The 26,830-nt window shown below is 47.4% G+C and overlaps 2 protein-coding genes across 2 annotated transcripts; both read right to left on the minus strand.

Moving 5' to 3' along the window:
* Positions 1-905: 905 nt before the first annotated feature.
* LOC109773362 (uncharacterized) lies at positions 906-1,794 on the minus strand. Its single transcript, XM_020332053.4, has one exon. The coding sequence runs from the start codon at positions 1,717-1,719 to the stop codon at positions 1,225-1,227; it is 495 nt and encodes a 164-aa protein (XP_020187642.1). The 5' UTR covers positions 1,720-1,794; the 3' UTR covers positions 906-1,224.
* A 7,029-nt stretch (positions 1,795-8,823) lies between these two features.
* Positions 8,824-9,404, minus strand: LOC109773367 (uncharacterized). The gene has a single exon (XM_020332058.3). The coding sequence runs from the start codon at positions 9,301-9,303 to the stop codon at positions 9,016-9,018; it is 288 nt and encodes a 95-aa protein (XP_020187647.1). The 5' UTR covers positions 9,304-9,404; the 3' UTR covers positions 8,824-9,015.
* Positions 9,405-26,830: the final 17,426 nt, after the last annotated feature.

Genomic DNA, 26,830 nt, shown 5'->3' on the forward strand with positions numbered 1-26,830 from the left:
TATTGAAAATACATTTGAGGTTGAAAGAGCATGAGTCACCATTTTTACTTCTTGAAAAATGCAGCTACATATATTCGCCATCGTTCAGAGTGTTTTCAAATTCTCGTATGTGCACTAACCAATACAACTATGTAGTTTCACATGTCAGTGACTGAATGAAGTAAAACAAGAAATCGTCAGGCACCCAGGCCCTAACAACAATCAAGCATCTTGTGTCACAGACCAGTTTCACAAATCTATGTGTCACTGTGAATGAGAAGGCTAAGCTAACAGGTGTTACAGTAACCCAAAGCATACAAAGAAGTGGTTCTATGTTTCCAGTGTCTATGCTAAGCATGAGTATACTTCAGAAAACTCATGGCATCTCTATATAAATAGCTGACAGAACGCTCAACTAATAGGGATAGTTTCGGAACTTCTCCTTGACCCCACAAACCAATTAACATAGGCCATCTGAGTATAATTGTTAGAAATTAAAAAATCTAAAAGGATACCGGGCAGAATTTTCACAAACATAATCAACTAATAAGCACAGCCATTTCCACATAGTCATACCATGTGCGGTTATCTCCAACAACACCCTCGGTAAGTGTACTTCAGCAAGGTCTCATTTCAACCACAACATAAATAGCTTGCAGTTAAATGTACCTTGGACATCTCAGCAGCTCAAACATTTCATATGTATCCATATACTGCAGAAGCGCAAAACATATAGAAGTGCACATTACTATTTCAACTAATTACTCCCACCTAGATCAAAGCTTTTGGTCTAGTTCGAATTAGTAACAAGCACTGACGGACATAATAAGACCTCGCTAAAATCTCACTTCCTGTTACTGCAAACTTCACGACATCCTACTACCTAGCAACAGCAGAACACAGATACATGAAAGATGCATTACCTAGATACCATGTGAAAAAAACAAATCACTACTGGTAATGATAAGATAGAAATCCAGTCTTAAACTAATTGCTCTGTTCTAAGAAAAGCATTCTCTCTTGCTCACACTCAAACAAACAGTCATAAGACAAAGCTCAAAAGCTCTATCAGTAATTCTATAACCATGCTTTCAAAAGCTCAACTGGCATTTCCACTATCAACGAGAGGATATCTAGAGTCAGTCTCGTCAATTATTGACTCGTTAGTTCCAAAATTTCTCTAATTCCTTCGTACAATAAACAGGAAGAAATCAAGAAGCAAAGGCATACAGAGATCTCATCCTCTCACTCGAGAACAATCTTGGCGCCCAGTGCCCGCATCTTCTCGGCGATGCTCTCCGCTTCCTCCTTGGGCACCCCGGCCTTGAGCACGGCCGGCGCCTTCTCCACGAGCTCCTTGGCCTCCTTCAGGCCCAAACTCGTGATCGCCCTCAGCTCCTTGATAATCTTAAGCTTCGCCGCGGCGTCGAACCCCTCCAGCTTCACGTCGAACGCCATTTTTTCCTCCTTGGGCTTCGCCTCCTCGGCGGCCCCGGCGCCGTCTCCGGCCAGCGGGGCTGCGCCGCCCATGAGGATGGCTAGGGGAGGGAGCTGGTCGACGCCGAGGCGGCCGCGCAGGGCATCGGCGAGGGAGGAAGCCTCGATGAGGTTGAGGCCGCAGATCTCGTCCACGAGGCCTGAGACCCGCGGGGTCGGGGTGACGGCGGTGGAGAACGCGGCGGCGCAGGACGGGCGCGCGGCCGGGAGGAGGCGGCGCAGGTGGAGGAGGCGGGTAGCCATTAGGGTTTTGGTGGGTCAGCAGAAACAGAGGGGATCAGGGGACTGACGATGCGGAGTGGGGGAGAAGGAAGATGATACAGCACATGTTATGAACTGAATACGTATTCACGTCTCTACGTAAATAAAACGAGAAGGCGTATCTGACTGATAATTATCGGAGGACAATTCTTTTGCGTTTATATCTGAAGATAGACAATTGGTTTTGCGATTTATCGGAAGAAGACAATTGATTTGTATACCACGGTCTTAAAGAAAACGGCGTACGTCAATAAATCTAGATAGCTGATTCAAAGATGTCTTGAACTTCTTTTGAAACGTGAGGTAAAACCTTTGTTTGTGACAAAAACTTGTTAGCAGTGTTGGTAATGTTGATCTTCAGTGTTGCTTTAGAGAGGCAAATGAAGTGGTTGTTTAGCCAAGTCTGCCTTTAATACTAGGTCTTCGTCGTTTTGGGATGATTCCATCCCCGACTTTATTTCATCCATGATTGTAAACGATCTTCCGGTCCTTTGATGAATAAAGTCATATTATTGTCAAAAAAAGAAACAAGATAGTTTGTTACCTAGCTAATTATGGGATTCTTCAAGGGCAGGGACGGATCCAAGAGGGGCGAGTGGGGGTGAGACCCCTCACCCCCAACGAAATGTTTCCCCTTGATAGCGATTAGGCAGCCATGTGTATGCATCATCACCAAATGATTAGCTTCGCCACGGATCACCCCCTAATCACGTGAAAGTCAAGCCCCAATCTCCAATCTCCCAAGGTCGGGGCCATAGGCAGGAAGCTAAAATCCAGCAGGCATAAACCATCATCAAAAGACAAAGGAACCATTTACTGTTTAGGTCAATCATGTTTCTTTTCCGCTACACTTGTTCGACGTTGTCGCCACATGTCCAGGGTAGTTTCACTATAGTCCTGCATGCATGCGTTCACTTTACAATCGATGCAAGATATGAAAGGGTCAATGGTCCATATTTGCGATTGCATCGGCATGCGACTAGTCCTTGTGCGACCAACAAGAGAGGCAACATGACAAGTGTCAGCTAGCTCTGTGTGTGTGTGTGAGAGAGAGAGAGAGAGAGAGAGTTTTCATTCATCGGTACATTTTCTCTAGTTCTCACTATCTTGTTAGTTTGCCCAATCCCATTTTCCAAACATTGACAATTAGTTTGTGCATGTGTTGACGACTCGAACAATGTTCACGGTATGTACTAATGATATGTCTCCTATGGCTCGAACGTTCGCATATTGTCAATTTTGGGGAGAAGCCCACTCTCAAACTATGGAACACTCGGTGCCAAGCTCACTCTCGTCGATAATGCGTCGAATGGCACAATCAAAGCCAATCATACATTCACAAACCAAAAAGGGTGCCCCGCTCATTGATACGCAAGTTGTGGCCACGGGACTCTCCTGCGAAAGTGATATGCACTCCATAAGACCCTACACGATAATAACTAATGGGTGGTCTAGGAATCAAGTTACGCATGATCGTTAAGCTTCATCAAATGAGTATGAGTGAACCGTCATAAGTTTTGAAATGTGTTGAATGGGTGGAGCACTGTTCACCCAATTTGGCGATGCACACTTTCAAGAGTGCATCTAAGAACATATCCAAGAGATCTCAAAAAACCATCCCCAATAAGTGGTTATTGGGGATGTTCCAATAGTTCACGGGAGGTTTGCGGGTCAGGTGACTTCTCAGTTCCTCAATAATTATCTCCCAATAATCTTTTTTTCATTTCTCCCTCTCTCCGACAGCGGCACGACTGACTGAGGCTACGGCGCGGTGGCAGTGGTGATGGGTAGCGGACAATGGGGATCAACGAGGATGGTCAGCAATGGTCCGCAGCGGTGCGAGGGCGACACAACGACGGTGGCGTCGCGGTGGGTATTGGCAGCAGCGCGACGGACTCCAGCACCGATGAGCCGACGTGGCACCCATTGGGGGGGGGGGGGATGGGGAGCAATTTCGCTGAGCCGGAGGCAAAGAATTCAGGAGTGGCTGCGGTAGTGCCCGCGGGCTCTACCCAATATCACGATTCGAAGGATTCTACGGACAAATACCTAGACCATCCACCGCTCAGAAAAAACCTATACCATTCAAACACTGGCTTTTAGGTGTTGCAAATGCCATTACCGCAAAAAAATGCCAAATATGTATTCTAGCACTGAATGGGTCATAAGAGGTTTTCACTCGTGTCGATACGCTGAACTGTCAGTTTCCACCCTCTACTCCACTGAAGAAATCAGATGCAGTTCGCTCAACCGTTGAGCCGCTGCACAGGTTCGTCAGTGCCTTCTTTCTCTATGCAAACAAGACCAATAAACTACCCAATGTGAAATCTTGAAAATAACACTAACAAGCAGGTAGACGCAATCAAAACAAGCTGCTCTGGGGTCGTCCACAATTACCATAATAAACATTGTAGAAACTCCCACCGAAATAAGTAGCTTCTATGAGACTTCGGAAAAATAATAGACTAAGACCACCTCCAATATGAGGCAGAGAGGTCGTCTCCGACTACAACATAGGCGCCAACTTGTGGGACACATCACCGTCCGAGCCCCTCAAGGAGAGGCCGCGTTTGCTGTCGAACGCCACCCACGATGACTCCGACTACCATGCCGACGAGGAGGGATGGGACGCTGCACGGGGCGGTGGCCAGGAACGTAGCTAGTGGGGGCGGCAAGGTCACCGGCGATGTCGCGCCGGGGGGGGGGGGGGGGGGCAAGGCTGCCGGTGGTCATCAGGGGGCGGCGGAGGAATCGGGTGGCCGCGGAGTGGGGATGGCACGTTCGGAGGGAGAGGCCACAGATTTTACTCGGCCGCCTCCAGGAGGAGTAAATTTAGGGGCTGGATAGGCTTAGGAGTAAACTTTATCCTCACTTATATGCTTTATAACTTCGGCTAGGTGCGGCATAGAGGAGGAAAACCGAATTTATCCTTCCTTATAGCTAGATAGGGGATTGGTTAGAGTTGGACTTAGCACAATGCTAAAAGCTAGGTCTATCAGCTAGACTGCTCTCTGAAAAGGTTAGTAGTATGATTCTCAAGTGACATCTTCAATAACAGAACAAACAATTATATTGCTAGTAGTAGCAGAAACTGCCAGCTACTGAAACTGAGATTCAATATTACTCATGGCAACTTGATTAGAACAGATTATAATGGGCGAACGATGAGGAAATTATAATGGCGCAGTACTACTTGAACAACTTGGCCTGATTTTACCTCCAGCGACTTGGCGAATTGTTAGATTTATGAGCACTCATTCTTCCCTCTGATTTATGAGCACAATGTTTCCCTTTACTTTTGGTAGGGCACTAGTAAGTCTGAGCACCGACAAGTACTGATCACCCATGCACAATTATTTTAAGTCATATGGACATTTTTTTTCACAAAAACAGGTTCACATGTACTGTTCATGTTGTATCAATTTACTTTTTTTTTCTACAGAAGAAGTGGTTATATTCATGCTATATATTAATTGAGAAAAAAATAAAAAGCCATGGCATGAATTATGAAGTACAAAAAAAAATATTACAGCCAAGATGGTAGAATTCATTTGCGTCATACCCTACTTACTTCGCTACCTTGCTACGAGAACAGTTTCATGTTTTGTAGGCGAGATAGTAGGTCAACCTCCAACAAAGTGGATCTCTGATTTTGAGTATTCATCTCCCTTCTCTTCAAATCAATAACTACGAGGCCTTCTTCACATCGTGCCTCCAGCAGGACCATGTCGCCACTCCTCTTCCCGGAGCCCTTAAACTCCACTAGTGCATCAGGGTCAACCCCAACATGGATATTTGGGTACAGAAATAGTAGCTTCTCCTCTATGTCCATCACTGTTTGCAGTGCCCAACCACTGCCACCACCTTCTGCGCCTGTAGGGAGTCGTAGCCAGACTGATATCTTGAACCCATCTACATCCAACAGTTTGAGCATGTTCCCATTCGGGGAGGTTGCCAAATGGGACCGCCTTGCATTGTGTTTTGTGGGTGGGAGTTTCACAAGTCCCGGCATCCCTGTGCGCACGTTGTAGGTGACGATTTGGTCACCGGTGTATCTTAGCCAGTGGATGACGCCTCCGCGGAGGACTGCGGGGTCCTTGTAGCTATTTATCAACCACCATGTGAAGTCATGGTGTGTCACACAAGTGATAGGCCCCCAGGTAGGAGAGGAGGATGTGGCAGTGCATACTTTCATGCTTGATCTATTGAAAACGATGGAGAGCAGCATGAAGGAGCAGTCGATGCCATCTGCCGCGGTGAGCAGAACGTACTTGTGCTCATTGCAAATGCTACTATCAGCTTCATCAGGAGGAGGTTTTGAGAGGAAGGTGCAGTGGTCCATCATGGGGTCGTACACGCATAGGTCTAAAAAGCCCTTGGACTTGGGCCATGTGTTCATGTTGAGGACAGCCAGGCCACCGCGTGATGCCACGGGATAGTATGGACCAAGGACGTCCTTGTCAGCATTGCGCAACATGTATGGCGAGAGATGGTTGTGGAAGAAAGACGCGGCGGTGGGCATAGCCGAGTACACCAGTGTTAGTGGTCTCGTGGCGTAGGTGCAGAGAAGGGCGAGGATGCTTGGAGCCGCTTGTTGGATGACGCGGCGGATGAAGGACGGGCATAGGATATCACTGCGGAGGTGCTTGCAGACGGCGGCGCCCCGTACAACCGTGAGAAGGTCGGTGCGCGCCATAATCTCGAGCAAGATGTCAGTCGGGAGCGTCGTCGTGATCTCTAACGTTGTTGGCGTCGACGCAAATATGTTGGTACTTCGCTGGCGTTTCGGTGGCGACATCGCATCGGTCACGCGCGTGTTTGTTTGAGTTGACGGCCTTGGTTTGCTATATTATATGGCTTGCTAGCTAGGGAACGGCCGCAATTAATATTGCATCGCATCACCAAATCGAATTGGAGTAGAGGACGGAATCCTCGGCCGTATCGGTGCGAACGACGCGTACGCGCAGAGCGTACCTTCAGTCTGAATCACAGGCCTAGACGTGCATGCATGCACGGTGGTAGCGAGACGACCCAAGGTGCTTGTGCTGCCACTGACCTGCTGCTTCTGCATTCTCCTTCCCCATGTGCATCAGGCTCAAGTTTGTGATCGGATTGCTAGTTAATTAGCACACCTCAACTGCACATACATGGAATTGGAACCCAGCTGGCCCGCTTGTAAGTTGTATGTATCCAACTGCAAGATGGCATGCATGAAGTTGCACAGCTGGCCAGGGACGGAGCCATGATTTGACCATGGGGGGGGGGGGGGGGGGGGGGGGGCGAAGATGCACAAGAGATTTTTTTTTTCTTTAGGTTAACCCGCTTTTCACTAATAAGTTCTTAATAGAATTAACATGCTTGTTCGCTTCACTAGATTGGGCTTGTTCGCTTCACTAGATTGCACAGTAGCGTCATTTTCTGATGGCTGAGAACTTGAACCAACTGGTTTGAAAAAATAACGAATCGATTCATCTCTCTTCATCTTCATGTCTACACAAACACAAATAGATAACTGAGAATGGTATAATTGTTGATTAATGCCTATAGTTTGTGTATGATTATACTTCTATATATAGTTTTTAAAGGCACAAACTAATCTGATGTGAAAACAAATTACCTTTTTTCCTTTGTCTACCGCCGTGTGTCCGGGCGGCCGGCAACTTTTCCGTGGATCCGGCGCAGCGGCGCCTGCATGTCCCGGCGTCCGCTTCCCATCTTCGTTTCTCGATGGCGGCGCGATGGAGAGATCTGATCTGAGCGGCCAGCGGGTATCGTATGAGTCTCGATCGCAGCAGCGGGCAGCGGTTTGGAAACGAACAGGGCCTTTTTTTTCCCACGATGGCCTGCTTGGCATTTTTGTGCTTCATAACTAATGGGCTATACCCGTACATGGGCTGACGCACGAGGGTTCACGTTAATTACGAAGGCCGAAGGGGATAGGGGGGGGGGGCGAAGCAGGTTACGTACGTGTACGTAAGCAGAAATATTACGGAATAGCTGATCGCTCACGAGGGACAATGCGATCGTCGGGGGGGTCTCGCCCCCCCTTGAATCCGTCCCTGCAGCTCGCAATACGGGGTATGATGTATTCCCTCTGTCCCAAAATAAATGTCTTAACTTTTTACTAATTTTAGTATAAAATTATACTAAAATTAAGACATTTATTTTAAAACTGAGGAAGTACTAAGCATCCTTTATAAAGAGATATAAGATCGTTTTGAAGTACTACTCTGTAATTAGCTCAAGACACTTTCATTACCCTCAAGGCCAGATCTACAGTACAGAGGACGATTTCGTTGGCTTTTCAATAACTTTGACTTTCTTAAATATTCCACGCGATTTGTGAATCACGTTACGGCTGATCATTAGCGCCATCAGAAGATTAGTTGGAGCGGTCCATGATTAAGTTCTGAAACGTGTTACGTACTAATTATTCGCCAGCCGCATGATTGATCAATCCACGCCAGAAACTAGTGAACATACGCTGAAACCAGCTTTTGTCTAGTTTAACTGACGAGTAGCTAGGACTTTTCTTCACGATTCCACGTGATTTGGGAATCCAATGGCTGCTTAAGATAACTAAGCCGAGCGGCTCCATATAATTAATAAGTCTTGGTGACGTACGTTGAGTAATCCGCCGGCCGTAGGACTAAGTACATGTCGGAGTTTTTTCTTCTTTTGGTGAGGAATCAGAGGGATGATCAAACATCATATTCCCACTTCATCGATTTTTGGCTTGATGTGTAGTAGTTTCGTCCAAACTTTGTAATTCTACCAAATTAGCGTTTCCTTTGCCCTTGTTTGAACAGACTTTCGAATGGTGGTGAATCAGTGGTGACAGTATTGAGGATCAACTAGATGAGATTCACAAAGCAGTCTGGTCTCGAATGAAACTCTTTCAGATCTGGGTGTGGAGGCTGCTCGCGTCTTTTTCCGGGGGTGCTATGGTGGCGGCGGCGATCGTCGATCGCCGATGGGCGGCGACAATTAGGTTGGACATCGTGCCCTTCGACCTCGTACTCACTAAAATCTTGTTTGTTTAACGGACATTTTGGTGATTCCTCTGAAGGAAAAAACAGGACGAGATTCATCATTGTCGTCCCAGTATATATGCACAAATGCAAGCAAGAACAAAAAACTCTTTCTTTGATCAATTCTTCCGGCATGTACACAAACTAATTAAAGAATGGTGTTATAATCGACCAATTCCTCGGTCGCAAAACTATCCTCATCCAAGAGATCTCTTCCCAGAAGAGCCCGCCCTCGTTGTTCCCAGCCTCATACGACCTCGTAGATGACGACCTGCGCGGTGTCGAAGCCGAACCGCGGCTGGACGCCGGCGCCGAGAGCTCCCGAGGCGGCGAAGGGCCGGAAGCCAGCAGCCACGTCCTCGCCGCCGTCAAAGCCGGCCGCCTTCGTCCGATCCGTCGTGGCGGCCTCGGCGGCGCCCGACGTGGAGGCGGACTGCGGCGGCTTGTAGTACATGCGCGCCGTCTGCGGGCAGTGGGAGTGGAACCTGGCGGCGATGCGCACGCCCATGTCCAGCATCTCCACGTACTTGGCCATCTCGATGTGTTCCGCCGCCGCGGGAACAAGGAGAAGCGGAGCTCGTTCCGGCTATGGGGGATGCGTGTTGCGTGTGCTTGGGATGGCACGGGAGAGACGGAGGAACGGCCGGGAGGTTAAATACTGGGCGAGGAGGCAGCTGGGAAACGGGAGGCTCGTGGGTTTCGCGGTGGCTTCTGCGGTGCGGGCGCGGTGGGAAGTTGACGCAAACGGTGCATGTGCTTTTGACCTGGGCGTGGGCGATTAATCACGACGACCACGTAAAGGGGAGCGTGGTCGCGACGGACGCACTCAGCTGTGAACCGGTGTTTTTCTAGAGTAGACCAAGCTGTGAACTAGTGGGGCTTGAGATGCACGCACCCACCGCTGGGCGCAGTGTGGACTGAGCTGGCGGAAGCGCGCGACCGTTTCTTGCGTCCCGGTACGTTGGCGTATGTGCTCGCCTCGTTCACCGCTCGGCGGCCAGCGTCCGGGGCCGTAAATCAAAGCAACTCACGCTATACATTACCTATTTCTTAATTAATTAACGTTTCAAAATTTTGGAAAAAATTGTGGTGTTACAACAATGTTCTTTCGTGGTGGTTTTTTATTTTAAGACTCAACTACAAATGTGACGCTTGCAAAAAAGGAAAAATCATAGCAAATCAAACTTTTTTATGACAATTTATATTTGCCGAAGATGGCAAGTTTAGTTGGGAAGCATGGTAAATTCGCCCCAGTTTAGTTTTTGCCAGTAAATTGTCATGCTTGCAAACTAAATGTGTCATCCTCGCACCAACATAAATTGACATAAAAAACGTTCAATTTGCCATTCTTAAAATCTAACAACTGATCTTTTAGCATTACAATTATTTATTATCCTTTGATTGTGTGTAAACATTTTTTTTCTGAGAAATATACCTAGAGGAGTGCCTCATATCTGGTGCTTATCAAGAAAAACACGAGTCACTATAAAAGGACAAACATGAAACATTAACGACCTCTCAAAAGTAAAATTACATCGAAGACCTTCCGGGCAATCTTTTTCCTTCATTGTTCGCCGCACGCCGATGCTTAAGATTGCACTGAAAAGGCAATAAGGAAGACGAACACCAGCAAATATTCTCGTCATACAAGGTTTTAAATACCGCAATAACCACTCGTCGCTACCAGCGAGATCTATAAACCACTAAAAGAACATTGGTTGAAAGGGCACCCAAGCAGTGCAATCTTGCAATCCTTTACCACCAAACCAGAGTGTTAAAGAAACCGGACCTTGCCATGAAGTCATCATAAGTTAACTAACTGCTTCCCTCGATCGACACACCAACTGTCAAGATTCGAAAGAAACGATAGTTCATCCAAACTATGCTATTCCACCAAATTATAGTTTCATTTGCCGATGTTTGAACAGGACCTTCAATGCACGCATGGGCAAATCCAGTGGGCACTCGTGGGTGCCATGGCATCCCCTCAAAATGCAAATAATTTGTAGTGTATATTTTAGCACTAATTGACTAACAAATTTATGTTATTTTATGGCTTTTTAACGTTATAATGATGTTTAGACTAAATTGTGTTATTTATAGTGTATTTTCATAAATTTGAAAATTATTTATTGACGAGCATCTACAGTCGGTGCCCCAAACCAGCCTCAAACGCCCGAACGGACGGCCCGGTCACTAACCGGTTACGAAAATGCTGAAGGAAACACTACTAGGAAAACGCTTATACACATGCGCTTAGTAGTAGCGCTGGAAAGAAGTAAACGCTGCTGCTATTTAGCAGTAGCGCTTTTCTAGGAAAGCGCTACTCGTAACTCCATAGTAGTAGCGCTGTGAAGCAGAAAAGCGCTACTACTATGTGGGACCAGACGAGGCCGCCGACTGTTTTCGTAGTTGTAGCGGTGTATAGAATCAAGCGCTACTACTAACAGTTTAGTAGCATCGCTTGGTTTTACTGCGCCGCTACTGCTAATGGGCCCCACTTAGTAGTAGCGCTCTTCGTGTAAAGCGCTACTACTAAGTCCAATAGCAGCAGCGCTTTTTGCAAAGCAGCGCTACTGCTAGTTGCGGCTGGTGCCACCTTTTCCACCCCTTCCCCTCCCTCTCCCCCACTTTGCCCTCTCTCCCCCTCCTTTCCCCTCTCCCCTCTCCACTCTAGCTCCACCATTGTTTCTCTTCTTCTCTCTTCCTCCTACCTCTCTTCTCTCCTCATTAATGGCACCCTCCTCCATAAATGGCCTCTCTCTTTCTCGTACACCTCTCTTCCCCCCCCCATTAATGCCCCCATCCACCATAACCCCTCTCCATTATTTAGCTAGCTAGATTCACCTCTCCTCCCCAACAATTAGATCTAGCTAGCTATTTAGCCAACCACCCTCCTCCACGTCATCTAATTAACCGCGTGCTCTCAGTCTCTCTCGGGAGATATATATATATATATATATATATATATATATATATATATATTTGTGCTAGTGACATGCCCTCAAGTTGCTTATGTTTTGCCGAAATGTCGATTTATTTCCGTTTCGGTGAATTTCAAGCAAACTCATATGTCCTATTTTTAGGCAAGGTCATGCCAAAATTTTATATATATGACTCTGAAGCATGCATTATTTATTTCATAACCCTTTTGCTTGTTATACCGTGCAGTCGGTCATGAAGGTGAGTGGATGGAAGGTGGAGCGGTACATGCAATCCGCGGTGATGGACATGTATGCAAATAATCGGACTAGGATTAGATGTCCGTGTGCAAGATGCAAGGAAGGAGTCCTTTTGGACCCTTTTGATCGTGGCACTTTGAAGGCGCACCTGCTAATGAATGGTTTCATGGATGGCTATACTCAGTGGATAAGTGAAGAAGATGATGATGATGAGGATGTCCACATGGCAGGGAATAACGACATGGGGCTAGACGAAGAGATGACCGATCGACAAGAAGACGATGGGGCCGGACATGTCGGTGGGGAAGAGTCCGGAAATGATGACGGTGGCGGAGAAGATTCCAAACACGGCGAAGAAGAGTCCGGACATAGCGGAGAAGAGGCGGCGGTCACGATGCAGTCTTCGACGCTACTAAGTGCAGTCGTGCATGACCCTCATGTTCGAGACCTCCTTCGCAAGAGTACGACTAGCGAGAGAGCTGCTTCTAGAGAGGAGGCCAAGCTGGCACAACTTGAAGTAGACTCGAGGACTCCATTGTATGACGGTTGCGATCCCGAGGTGACCCGCTTGAGTTTCACGCTCGAACTTTTAAAGACGAAGGCCAAAAACAAATGGATAGACAAAAGCCTCGATGAGCATTTGAAGTTTCCACATAATAAAGTTCTTCCCGCGGGGAACCTGTGTCCTACTAGTGTCGAGGAGGCCAAGAAAATCGTTTGCCCTTTTGATTTGCCGCACATTAGGTACCACGCATGCATCAACGATTGCATCATTTATCGGGGGGAGCACGCGGGAAAAACCAGTTGTCCAGTGTGCAATGTTTCTCGATACAATAAGGCAGGAAAGAAAGCTCCTCAGAAAGTTGTATGGTACTTTCCGATCACTCCCCGTCTGCAGCGGTATTTCGTAGATCCTAAAGAAGCAAAGCTCATGCGCTGGCACGCGGAGAGGAAGAAGTCCGACGATGGAGATGATCCGAGGCTGAGACACCTCGTAGATGGTAGCCAGTGGAGAGCATTCAATGCCGTATATGGATTTGCTGCAGAAGATCCAAGGAACATCGTGCTTGGTGCGAGTAGCGATGGCATGAATCCGTTTGGAAACCAGAACACCAACCACAACACATGGCCCGTGTTTGTATGGATGTACAACCTCCCCCCATGGAAGTGCATGAATACAAAGTACATACACATGAGCATGCTGATTCAAGGGCCGAAACAACCGGGAAATAGTATTAACCTATATATGGGGCTTCTGCAAGAGGAGCTAGACACGTTATGGAAAACACCGGCATGGACATGGGACGCCAGCAAAGGAGAATATTTCCATATGAGAGCCGCGCTGATGACGACGGTGCAAGACTATCTCGGTTACGGTTACACCTGAGGCCAGGTGTGCCACGGATACTGCGGATGCACGAGGTGCATGGATGATACAACGTCTCAGCAGCTTATGTCAACGAAAGATGGTGGGTCCGGGGAAATCGTGTACATGGGGCATCGTAGATGGCTCTAGAAGGATGACCCGTGGAGAAAGCGTGGAGATCTATTCAATGGGTTGGCTGAGCTTCGAGGACCTCCACGTAAGAGGAGCGGCGCCAAAATCGACGAGCTGTTGAGAAACTTGTTTTCTGGGACTTGGAGTACTGGCCCAATCATGACACACCTCATTGCCTTGATCCAATGCATATCACGAAGAATGTCCTCGAGAGCTTGCTTGGCACACTGATTAACATGCCGGAGAAGACCAAGGATGCGCCGAAGGCAAGGAAAGACTTGGAAGATTTGAAGATCAGGAAAAATCTCCACCGTAAAAAGTTGATGGAGGAGACGGAGGAGGGGGAAAGGGGTAGAAAAGTCAACAAGAAGGAGGAGAATTATTGCCCCCCTTCTTGCTTCACCTTAAGTGCGAAGGAGATCGATCAATTCATCAAGTGCCTTATGGGAATCAAAGTCAGTTCCGGTTACTGTGGGAAGATAAGCAGATTTCTAGACCCCAAGAAGAAAAGGTTCAGCGGGATGAAGTCTCATGACTGTCACATGATGATGACGCAGATACTCCCGGTTGCCATTAGAGGGATAATGGAGAAGCACGTCTGTGACATGCTTACTGGTCTCTGCAACTTTTTCGACGTTATATCTCGAAAGTCCATAAGTGTGAAGCAGCTCCGAAGGCTACAGGAAGAGATCGTTGTCATACTATGTGAGCTTGAGATGTACTTCCCGCCCGCATTCTTTGACGTCATGGTGCATCTGTGTGTCCACATAGTGGATGACATCATCGACCTCGGTCCGACATTCCTTCATAGCATGATGCCGTTTGAGAGGATGAATGGGGTCATCAAAGGATTCGTTCGTAACATGTCTCGTCCGAAAGGGAGCATCGTCCAGGGCTATCTGACGCATGAGTGCGTCTCCTTTTGCGAGAATTATATAAGCGTCGGAGACCCTGTTGTTGCTTTGCCCGTCAAGAAGCACGATGGGAAGCTCGAAGGAGATGGTCACAACAACGGTCGGAGGGAATTGCACGTGGACTACTCGGATAGACGGAACGACTTTGACAGGGCTAACTTAGTAGTGCTACAACACCTAGATGTGGTAGATGATTATGTGGCACAGCAAGAAACCATCGCAAAGAAGTACTGTGATAAGGGGATGCTCAAGACGGACGACGAAGTTACTGTAGAGCACAACGCCACTTTCTTGCGCTGGTTTAAACAACAAGTTCTTGAAAATCCCCTGGAAGAGGGCAGTTCGGACGAATTGCTTGTACACGCCTTAGCACATGGCCCCGCGCTTAAGCTCGCGACCTATCAGTCCTACGATATCAATGGGTACACGTTCTACACGGAGGCCAAAGACATGGACAGTGATTACCAGAACTCTGGGGTGACAATTCAATGTGTGACTGACGCCAACGACACAACTGGGAGATTCTACGGAAGGGTCAAAGAGATCTGGGAGCTTGACTATGCTGGAATGCATGATGCGACGATGTTCCGTGTCAGATGGGCCAAGGACGTCATAAGAGAAAACAAATATTTCACCACCATGTCTATACCCAACGCGAAGAGCACTCCCGTGAACTTTAACGTCACCGCCAAAAATGAGCCATGGGTACACGCTAAGCACGTGACACAATGCTTCTTCATAACCGACCCGGCCAATCCCAGCCGTGTTGTCGTGAGGACATCCAAAAGGAGCATCGTCGGAATGGATGGAGTAGCCAACGAGGAAGACTACGACCAATACGGCAACCCGATGAGGGAAGATGGCGATGATGATGAAGCATACGTGAAAAGAAGAATCAATACTACATTACCTAAGAAAGATCGTAATCCATGGCTCCGGAAAAGTCACAAGGAGGGGCTCAATTACTTGGGAACGAACAAGAAAGGGAAGAAGCTCAATGTGAAACGTCGTCGATGCAGCTGATCAGAAACCTACATCTATATATATGTATCTATTTTGTGTACGCACTTAAGTAACCGTTATCGGTCAACTAATATATTACCACCACATGCATGGTTCCCGTGATATGCACGCAGTGGGGGAGAGGGAGACGCCGTCGTCGGGAGAAAAATAAAAAAAATAAAAGGGAGAAAGCAGTACAAAAGAAAAAGGAAAGTAAACAGAAAAGAAAAGGAAAAAAAAGAAGATTAAAAACTAGAAAAGAAAAATAATAAAAATTGGAACAATTAGCAGTAGCGCTGGACTGAGAACCAACGCTATAGCTACTATAGCTATAGCGCTTTGTTCTAGAAAAGCGCTACTACTATGTGCCATTAGCAGTAGCGCTGCTTTACAACCCAACGCTATAGCTAAGTTAGCTATAGCGCTGGGTTGTAAAGCAGCGCTACTGCTATTTTGAGTTAACCTCAAATTTGGCCAACCGCCAAGTCCCAATTCTCCCCAGGCCACTCTCCCCACACCCTCTTCCCCCCACTCTGTCGCCGTCGCCCTCGCGCTGTCCGTCGCCCTGCTTGCCCTCGACTGCCGGCCGTCGCCCCTGGCCGCCGTCGACCTTGTCGCCGGCCGTCTCCCGAGCCGTCGACCACAACGCCGCCCCGCCTCTCCCCTGCCCCTGCGCCCGCCCTCGACCTCGCCGCCCCTGCGCTCGCCCTCGACCTCGCCGGCCCTCGCCCCGCGCCCGCCCTCGACGCCGCCGCCCTCTCCACCGCCCCGTAAGCCTCTCCCTCTCCTCTCCCCCGCCCTCCTCTCTCTCTCTCTCTCTCTCTAGTTTGGATGTATGAACCCTAGCTAGGAGATGTAGCAGAGAGAGAGAGGAGATGTATGAACCCTAGTTTAGTGCAATTTTGTTTAGGGCAATTTACTTTAGGAAATTTAGCTTAGTGCAATTTACTTTAGGTATAAAAACAGTAGCTAAAATTTATAAAAAAACAGTAGCTAATTAGTTTTTGTAGGTATATACATTAGCTATAAAAAATAGTAGATTTTTTTTTATAAAAAACAGTACTAATTAGGGCAGTAGCAAATATAGCTAGGGCCACTCAAATAAAAACCAGTAGCAAATAAAACCCTAGATGATGTTTTAGGAGCATATAGCCTATACAATGTTGCTGTTTTTAACACTTGGTTAATTTGCTAAGTCCTGGAAATTTGTCATATGATGTTATATGAACTTGTGTCAATTGTCAAAAAATATCTGAGTGGCCTATGTTTTGCCGGAATGTTGATTCATTTCCATTCCGGTAAATTTCAGGTGCTCCATATGTCCACTTTTTAGCAAAGGTCATGCCAAAAATTTTCGTGATTTTCTGCATGACTTGTGCTAGAAACTAGGACATATGGAGTAGCCAGAATTTACCGGAAGGGGAATGAATCAACATTCCGACCAAATATAGGCCCCTTTTTTCTTTTCATTATATCTTTTATTTACAATTGTTGAATAGGAAACATGTCTACCGACGCTGAAGTCGCGGGTGGTTCTGCTCGCCTCGAAGACCCCATCGAGGCAGCAAATCACTATTTCGATTACCTGGACCAACACAAGATGGGGTTGCATGGTGGCGGCAGTGGCACCAACGCCGACACTGGCACCGACACCACCCTCGATACCGGCAACGATGCTGTCGTAGCCGATAAAGCTCCGAAGAAGAAGAGGACACGAAGACGAAACGAGCTTGGCATCGGACAAATTGTGGTCTGATACGTCTCCGTCGTATCTACTTTTCCAAACACTTTTGCCCTTGTTTTGGACTCTAACTTGCATGATTTGAATGGAACTAACCCGGACTGGCGCTGTTTTCAGCAGAATTACCATGGTGTTATTTATGTGCAGAAACAAAAGTTCTCGGAATGACCTGAAACTCCACGGAACTTATTTTTGAAAAATAATAAAAATACTGGAAGAAGAATCCACGTCAGGGGGGCTCCACCTGTCCACGAGGGTGGGGGGCGCGCCTGCCCCCCTGGGCGCGCCCCCTGCCTCGTGGGCCCCCTGACGCTCCACCGACCTCAACTCCAACTCCATATATTCGTGTTCGGGGAGAAAAAATCAGAGAGAAGGATTCATCGTGTTTTACGATACGGAGCCACCGCCAAGCCCTAAAACCTCTCGGGAGGGCTGATCTGGAGTTCGTTCGGAGCTCCGGAGAGGGGAATCCGTCGCCATCGTCATCATCAACCATCCTCCATCACCAATTTCATGATGCTCACCGCCGTGCGTGAGTAATTCCATCGTAGGCTTGCTGGACGGTGATGGGTTGGATGAGATTTATCATGTAATCGAGTTAGTTTTGTTAGGGTTTGATCCCTAGTATCCACTATGTTCTGAGATTGATGTTGCTATGACTTTGCTATGCTTAATGCTTGTCACTAGGGCCCGAGTGCCATGATTTCAGATCTGAACCTATTATGTTTTCATGAATATATGTGAGTTCTTGATCCTATCTTGCAAGTCTATAGTCACCTACTATGTGTTATGATCCGGCAACCCCGAAGTGACAATAATCGGGACCACTCCCGGTGATGACCTTAGTTTGAGGAGTTCATGTATTCACTATGTGTTAATGCTTTGGTCCGGTACTCTATTAAAAGGAGGCCTTAATATCCCTTAGTTTCCATTAGGACCCCGCTGCCACGGGAGGGTAGGACAAAAGATGTCATGCAAGTTCTTTTCCATAAGCACGTATGACTATATTCGGAATACATGCCTACATTACATTGATGAATTGGAGCTAGTTCAGTGTCACCCTATGTTATGACTGTTACATGATGAACCGCATCCGGCATAATTCTCCATCACCGATCCAATGCCTACGAGCTTTTCACATATTGTTCTTCGCTTATTTACTTTTCCGTTGCTACTGTTACAATCACTACAAAACCCAAAACTATTACTTTTGCTATCGTTACCGTTACTTCCATACTACTTTGCTACTAAATACTTTGCTGCAGATACTAAGTTATCCAGGTGTGGTTCAATTGACAACTCAGCTGCTAATACTTGAGAATATTCTTTGGCTCCCCATGTGTCGAATCAATAAATTTGGGTTGAATACTCTACCCTCGAAAACTGTTGTGATCCCCTATACTTGTGGGTTATCATGGTCACGGAGATGCACCCCAAGAAGTTTGAGCCAACGGCGCCAGAGGAAGCACGCTCGTGTTGGGGCAATCAACTTGGATGCATCCTCAGGGAAACCGCCAACATCAACGACGAGAGGTTGAGGCAGATACCACATATGGAGAACATGCTCCTAAAGAAGTTGCACAATAGGTTCTTGTTCCCTGGCCGCAATGAAAAAGAAGATAAAGATCCATGGAAAGACATCGCCATGACAAAGATAAACGACAAGGCGATGGGGACGTTCACCAACGACTTGTCCTCCTGGAAAGTTCGGGTGAAAAAAGCGATTGCGAAGAATGAACTGTGGTCCAAGATTCATGCTGACAATCCGTCAATAACGGAAGAGGACTTTGCAAAATTCAAGGAGAATTGCGCTAAATAAGAAGTCAAGGCAAAGTCAGAGAAAATGAAGGCGCTCCAGGCCAGGAACACGCCTCCCCACCGCCTCAGAAGCTGTGGTTATGAGGGGAAGAGGGTCGTATGGGCCAAGGAGGACGCCGAACGTGAAAGTCACGGAATCCCAGACCCCTTGGCGGAGTTCACCGCCCTGCTGGAGCATGACTAGATCAGGGCCCGGTACAAGTGGGACAAAGAAAAAAAGCTCTTTTACACGGACCCGATCATGAGGGACTTCATGAGACTTCTGGTAATTGTTATATTACCACATTATCATATTATAGCTTCCAATCAATTCGACTGCAAGTTTTGTCACATTAGTAAACCATCCACGTTCCTTTTGCAGAAAGAGCAGCACCAAAAGGCAGCCGAAAGCGACGAGTCGTCACAGTCGTCGGCAAGGCCCAAGTGGGACACCCCATTCAACCGGGCCCTGAACATACTGAAGAAGGTCCCGGTGGACAAGCCGCCGTCCTATGGACGTGTGCACGGCGTCGGAGATGGTGCCTCGTTGAAGACATGCTACCACGAGGAGCCAGAGGAAAGAAAGAAGAGACGGGCCGTCACTCAGCAGAGCATCGACGAGAAGGTCAAGATTGCGGTCGATAAGAGCAAAGCTGAGACCAAAGAAGAGTTGCTCGGGGCCATCAATGCATGGGTCACTGACGCGGTGGTCAGCTTGCTTCCGGCACTTTTCGATTTCACGAAGAACAATCCAAATGCACGGCCGGAGGACTTTCCCCTTCCCAGCTTTGTCGGGAGCAATTCGGCGAACACCAGAGCACCAGCACCTGCTCAAGCAACCGCAAAGGTCCCGCTCCTGTTCATAGCAGCCCGATCTCCGTCTCTTGCATGCTCGGTGGGCCTTCATCGTTGGCTGAGCTCGACGCCCTCACGGTAATTACGCATCATACCCTTTTCACCAGCATGTCTATAGTCTTCTGTTTCAGTTGCCTTTCGGATGTTTGACGTCGCAGACATGTCTCCTTCGTAGGCCGACGACACCCCATGCACCGTACTCTACGACATCAAGGGCCAGAAGGTGGTCGTGGGAAAGGCAACGATCGTGAAGCCGAAGGACCGCATGTTCCACAACTGAGAGATGCCCGATGGCGTCTTCAAGGTTAACGTGGCCAGTGTCTTTGCGGGATTCAAGGATTTGCCTCCTCCGGTACCAGTCGATGACAACGAGACCCCTAAGATGATTGGCGCATGCAAGGGCTGGTTCTTGCCTTGGCCGAAGTCTCTTCTTTGTCTCGAGGCGCCCAGTATCACGCCAATGCCACCTTCTCAAGAAGGTATGACCACCACCCCACCTACCACATTACCTGCACCTGTCGTGGCGAGTGATAGCGGACGATGCGAGGGAGAGGCTACATTAGTGCCAGATGATGTAGCCCCCGTTGTTAAAGAAACAAATGTTGATGATGACATGGAGGATCATGATGATGACCCAGACAAGTATTTCAATACTGCCTATGATGATGGAGGATTGATGGCTCAGGACGGCGAAGACTCAGGCTATGAGCATGGAGATGATGACTTGATGCTGCCTCATTTGCCGGAGCCGGAACGTCCTAAGGCGGAATGCAAAAAGTCTCTCTTCAAGCGATCCTCGCAGGAGACGCCTCCAGATGCCGCCTGTACCCAGCAACCCCCCGAGGGCCGTCCACTGATTAGCCCGACGACACTGGGGTTGGTGGTTAGGGAAGGTATGGTGGGCTCACTACCGCCACCCGGCAAGAAGCAAAGGAGGAGACCGGACAAGAAAGGCCCTAAAGGCGCCAGAGCTGCTTCAAGCAGCCAGCCGTCTCTGAAGCCCCGAGTGGTAGACAGAATACCCGTCGAAGGTAAGAAGCCTTTCCATGTCGCCGGTGACCCGATCCTACCTGCCAAAGCGCTAGAGCACATATTAAACAATGATCTAAGGAGACTCCATGAAGATGTGCTGGCCAGAGAGAAAAGCCTTCTGATCGCGGAAAAACCTGGATACCCGCTTTACGCGGCTAAGGTGCTGGCTAGGAAGTTGTACGTCGAGAACTGGCCCGCGAATCAGTTCATCATGCGATTTGACTACATTTATGACATGTTCCACATGACCAAGCTGGATTTCCAGTTCATCCGCATGTATGCGCTGTATCTGAACTACTTCATCAGGGTCGAGAACATCAAATATATCTGCGCCGCGGACCCGTACTATATGCATGAGAGCTTCTTGTAAGTTTGCAAAGAGCACGGAGACTATGCGAGCAAGTACCTCGGCGAATTCATGATCGCTAATAAGGACAAGGAAGCAATTGTCGTGCCTTATCATCCCACGTAAGTCATCTGCACATATCCTTTCGTAAGTGTTAATCATTCCTTTGCAAGCATGGAGGCTAATTTGAGGTGTACTTAATTTGCACAGTGGGGGGGGGGCGCCGTCCTCATTGTTCTGTACCCGGAATACTCCCATGCTATGTACTTGGACTCATCGAAGAACATCAGGAAAAAGGATTACAAGCACATAAAGAGTGTTCTCGATAGTGCCCTGATAACCTTCAGCCTGTCTGGTGGATATATCAAGGTGAAAAAGTACAGGAATCGCGGGCTGGCTTTCGGTCATAAGACCGACTTCTGCTGCATCCAGCAACCGCACGCCAGTAGGGATGATGGATTCTACCTCATGCATCACCTGCTCGAGTACAGAAAGGATAATCAACGCCTTCGCATGTCACCTACTACCAATGATGCCGAGATTGTCAGCTGGGCCACAAGCATAGGAAGTACACTGGATCATCGAATCAGAGCTGAGTTTTATCATGTACAGTGTGAACTTGCCCAAGTGATCATGAAGCAGGTCCTCGAACCAACAAGGATGTTCTACCATGGGACAATCACGCGGGAAGATGTCCGAGCACTGCTAATCGCTCAGCGTCTGGACCTGAAGCCTTTCAAGAAGCTCGGGTGCTTCCTCCCTGACTATGAAAATTGGACCGCCGACATGGAGGACTGATTGTTGATGACAATGCATGTGTCACTACTGTCTTTTTCTATGGAAAAACTTTGAATTTATGCACGGCGAAACTATGTGATGTAACTAAACCGCGGTCCTGAACTAGCGTAGATCGCTTTAGTTAATTAGTTTGGGTATGAGGAACTTTGTCATTTATGTTTACTATTGGTTGCTTGTATTTTGCTCCCGGTTACCTCTTTGTTTTCTTAAGTACATTGATGTCTACTACGCAACCTTCTCCTTGTAGACGTTGTTGGGCCTCCAAGTGCAGAGGTTTGTAGGACAGTAGTAAATTTCCCTCAAGTGGATGACCTAAGGTTTATCAATCCGTGGGAGGTGTAGGATGAAGATGGTCTCTCTCAAGCAACCCTGCAACTAAATAACAAAGAGTCTCTTGTGTCCCCAACACACCTAATACAATGGTAAATTGTATAGGTGCACTAGTTCGGCGAAGAGATGGTGATACAAGTGGAATATGGATGGTAGATATGGGTTTTTGTAAGCTGAAAATATAAAAACAGCAAGGTAACTAATGATAAAAGTGAGCACAAACGGTATTGCAATGCTAGGAAACAAGGCCTAGGGTTCATACTTTCACTAGTGCAAGTTCTCTCAACAATAATAACATAATTAGATCATATAACTATCCCTCAACATGCAACAAAGAGTCACTCCAAAGTCACTAATAGCGGAGAACAAACGAAGAGATTATTGTAGGGTACGAAACCACCTCAAAGTTATCCTTTCTGATCGATCTATTCAAGAGTCCGTAGTAAAATAACACGAAGCTATTCTTTCCGTTCGATCTATCATAGAGTTCATACTAGAATAACACCTTAAGACACAAATCAACCAAAACCCTAATGTCACCTAGATACTCCAATGTCACCTCAAGTATCCGTGGGTATGATTATACGATATGCATCACACAATCTCAGATTCATCTATTCAACCAACACAAAGTACTTCAAAGAGTGCCCCAAAGTTTCTACCGGAGAGTCAAGACAAAAATGTGTGCCAACCCCTATGCATAAGTTCACAAGGTCACTGAACTCGCAAGTTGATCACCAAAACATACATCAAGTGAATCACGTGATATCCCATTGTCACCACAGATAAGCACATGCAAGACATACATCAAGTGTTCTCAAATCCTTAAAGGCTCAATCCGATAAGATAACTTCAAAGGGAAAACTCAATCCATTACAAGAGAGTAGAGGGGGAGAAACATCATTAGATCCAACTATAATAGCAAAGCTCGCGATACATCAAGATCGTACCACCTCAAGAACATGAGAGAGAGAGATCAAACACATAGCTACTGGTACATACCCTCATCCCCGAGGGTGAACTACTCCCTCCTCATCATGGAGAGCGTCGGGATGATGAAGATGGCCACCGGTGAGGGATCCCCCCTCCGGCAGGGTGCCGGAACAGGGTCCCGATTGGTTTTTGGTGGCTACAGAGGCTTGCGGCGGCGGAACTCCTGATCTATTCTGTTCCCGGATGTTTTTAGGGTATATGGATATATATAGGCGAAAGAAGTCGGTCAGGGGAGCCACGAGGGGCCCACGAGGGTGGGGGGCGCGCCTCCCTGCCTCGTGGCTTCCTCGAAGCTTCCCTGACATCTACTCCAAGTCTCCTGGATTGCTTCCGTTCCAAAAATAGCTCTCCCGAAGGTTTCATTCCGTTTGGACTCCATTTGATATTCCTTTTCTTCGAAACACTGAAATAGGCAAGAAAATAGCATTTTGGGCTGGGCCTCCGGTTAATAGGTTAGTCCCAAAAATAATATAAAAGTGTATAATAAAGCCCATAAACATCCAAAACGGGTAATATAATAGCATGGAACAATCAAAACTTATAGATATGTTGGAGACGTATCATACATTATGTTGCATATTATCGTTCAATTCATCAACTCACGATGCATGTACATAGATCAGAGATGGCGAAGGGCTACTACGCCGTGTACGTTGGGAGGGTTCCAGGAGTCTACGACCACTGGGCAGCCGCTCAGGCCCAGGTGCACAGGTACCCGGGTGCTAGCCATAGTGGGTTCGACAGCAGAGCCGAAGCGGAAAGTAGTTACTTGAGGTGGACACTCCAGCATGAGCAGGGGCGGGATCGCCGGTACTACATAGTCGCGCTCTTGCTCATGCTGATCGCTCTTCTCTTCTACACCATGGTTTAGATAGAGATGATGAAACTTGTATGTGTGCCATGACCATGCAGTTGCACTTATTCGAGACATGACATTATCGCACTTGTGTATCGCTATTTTCGAGATGTGATGATATTTGTGTTGAATGATGATGATGGTATGATGAGACTACTGTATGTCTATGATATGATGAGAATAGTGTATGTTTAGTATGATCTGATGAAACTATTTTATAGAGCCTGTATAAATACAGCGCAAATACATAGGGGGTGTGGGTCGGCAAAAGCAGGAACATCAGCAGTAGCGCTGGAAAGCACCTAGCAGTAGCGCTGGCTTAGCAGCAACGCTTCATATGAACAAGCGCTACAGATAGTTATCAGTAGCGCGGGTGCAGGGAGCGCTACTGCTAACAATACTTACCAGTAGCGCTGCCTATACCAGCTCTACTGCTACAACTTAGATGTAGCGCGCTAGCAGTAGCGCTGGACTAAGCGCTACTGCTATGCTTATTTCAAGCGCTACTACTATGGTTTTCCCTAGTAGTGAAATATGCCCGAGAGGCAATAATAAAGTTATTATTTATTTCCTTGTTTCATGATAAATGTTTATTATTCATGCTAGAATTGTATTAACCAGAAACTTAGTACATGTGTGAATACATAGACAAATAGAGTGTCCCTAGTATGTCTCTACTTGACTAGCTCGTTAATCAAAGATGGTTAAGTTTCCTACCCATATACATGTGTTGTCACTTGATGAACGGGATCACATCATTAGAGAATGATGTGATGGACAAGACCCATCCGTTAGCTTAGCACTATGATCGTTTAGTTTATTGCTATTGCTTTCTTCACGACTTATACATGTTCCTATGACTATGAGATTATGCAACTCCCGAATACCGGAGGAACACTTAGTGAGCTATCAAACGTCACAACATAACTGGGTGATTATAAAGATGCTCTACAGGTGTCTCCGATGGTGTTTGTTGAGTTGGCATAGATCGAGATTAGGATTTGTCACTCCGATTGTCAGAGAGGTATCTCTGGGCCCTCTCGATAATGCACATAACTATAAGCCTTGCAAGCAATGTGACTAATGAGTTAGTTGCGGGATGATGCATTACGGAACGAGTAAAGAGACTTGCCGGTAACGAGATTGAACTAGGTATTGAGATACTGACGATCGAATCTCGGGCAAGTAACATACCGATGACAAAGGGAACAAAGTATGTTGTTATGCGGTTTGACCGATAAAGATCTTCATAGAATATGTAGGAACCAATATGAGCATCCAGGTTCCGATATTGGTTATTGACCGGAGATGAGTCGTGGTCATGGATACATAGTTCTCGAACCCGTAGGGTCTGCACGCTTAACGTTTGGTGACGATCGGTATTATGAGTTTATGCGATTTGATGTACCGAAGGATGTTCGGAGTCCCGGATGAGATCACGGACATGACGAGGAGTCTCGAAATGGTCGAGACGTAAAGATCGATATATTGGAAGGCTATATTCGGACATCGGAAAGGTTCCGAGTGATTCGGGTATTTTTTGGAGTACTGGAGAGTTACGGGAATTTGCCGGAGGGGTCAATGGGCCTTCATGGGCCTTAGTGGAAATAGAGGGCAGCAAGGAAGTGTGGGCTGCGCCCCCTAGGCCCAAACCGAATTGGTTTAGGGCTTTGGGGGCCGGCCCCCTCTTTCCTTCTCCCCTCCTCCTCTTTCCTTCCCCTCCTAGTTGGACTAGGAAAGGGGGAACATACTCCTAGTAGGAGTAGGATTTCCCCCTTGGGGCACACCCTATGAGGCCGCAGGCCCCCTCCCCTTGCTCCTTCATATACGTGGTCAGGGGGCACCCCAAAGACACACAAGTTGATCATTGATCTCTTAGCCATGTGCGGTGCCCCCCTCCATCATAATCCACCTTGGTCATATCGTTGTAGTGCTTAGGCGAAGCCCTGCGTTGGTAGCTTCATCATCACCGTCATCACGCCGTCGTGCTGATGAAGCTCTCCTTCGACACCTCAGCTGGATCGAGAGTTCGTGGGACGTCACCGAGCCGAACGTGTGCAGATCGCGGAGGTGCTGTACTTCCGGTACTAGGATCGGTCGGATCGTGAACACGTACGACTGCATCAACCGCGTTGTCATAACGCTTCCTCTTACGGTCTACGAGGGTACGTGGACTACACTCTCCCCTCTCATTGCTATGCATCACCATGATCTTGCGTGTGCGTAGGATTTTTTTTGAAATTACTGCGTTCCCCAACGGTGACATCCGAGCCAGGTTTATGCGTAGATGTTATATGCACAAGTAGAACACAAGTGAGTTGTGGGCGATAATAGTCATACTGCTTACCAACATGTCATACTTTGATTCGGTGGTATTGTTGGATGAAGCGGCCCAGACCGACATTACGCGTACGCTTACGCGAGGCTGGTTCTACCGATGTACTTCGCACATAGGTGGCTGGCGGGTGTCAGTTTCTCCAACTTTAGTTGAATCGAGTGTGGCTACGTCTGGTCCTTGTTGAAGGTTAAAACAACACATACTTGACGAAAAATCGTTGTGGTTTTGATGCGTAGGTAAGAACGGTTCTTGCTAAGCCCGTAGCAGCCACGTAAAACTTGCAACAACAAAGTAGAGGACGTCTAACTTGTTTTTGTAGGGCATGTTGTGATATGATATGGTCAAGACGTGATGAGATATAAATTATTGTATGAGATGAT

This window comes from Aegilops tauschii, chromosome 4, assembly GCF_002575655.3.
Source record: "Aegilops tauschii subsp. strangulata cultivar AL8/78 chromosome 4, Aet v6.0, whole genome shotgun sequence".
NCBI lineage: Eukaryota > Viridiplantae > Streptophyta > Magnoliopsida > Poales > Poaceae > Aegilops > Aegilops tauschii.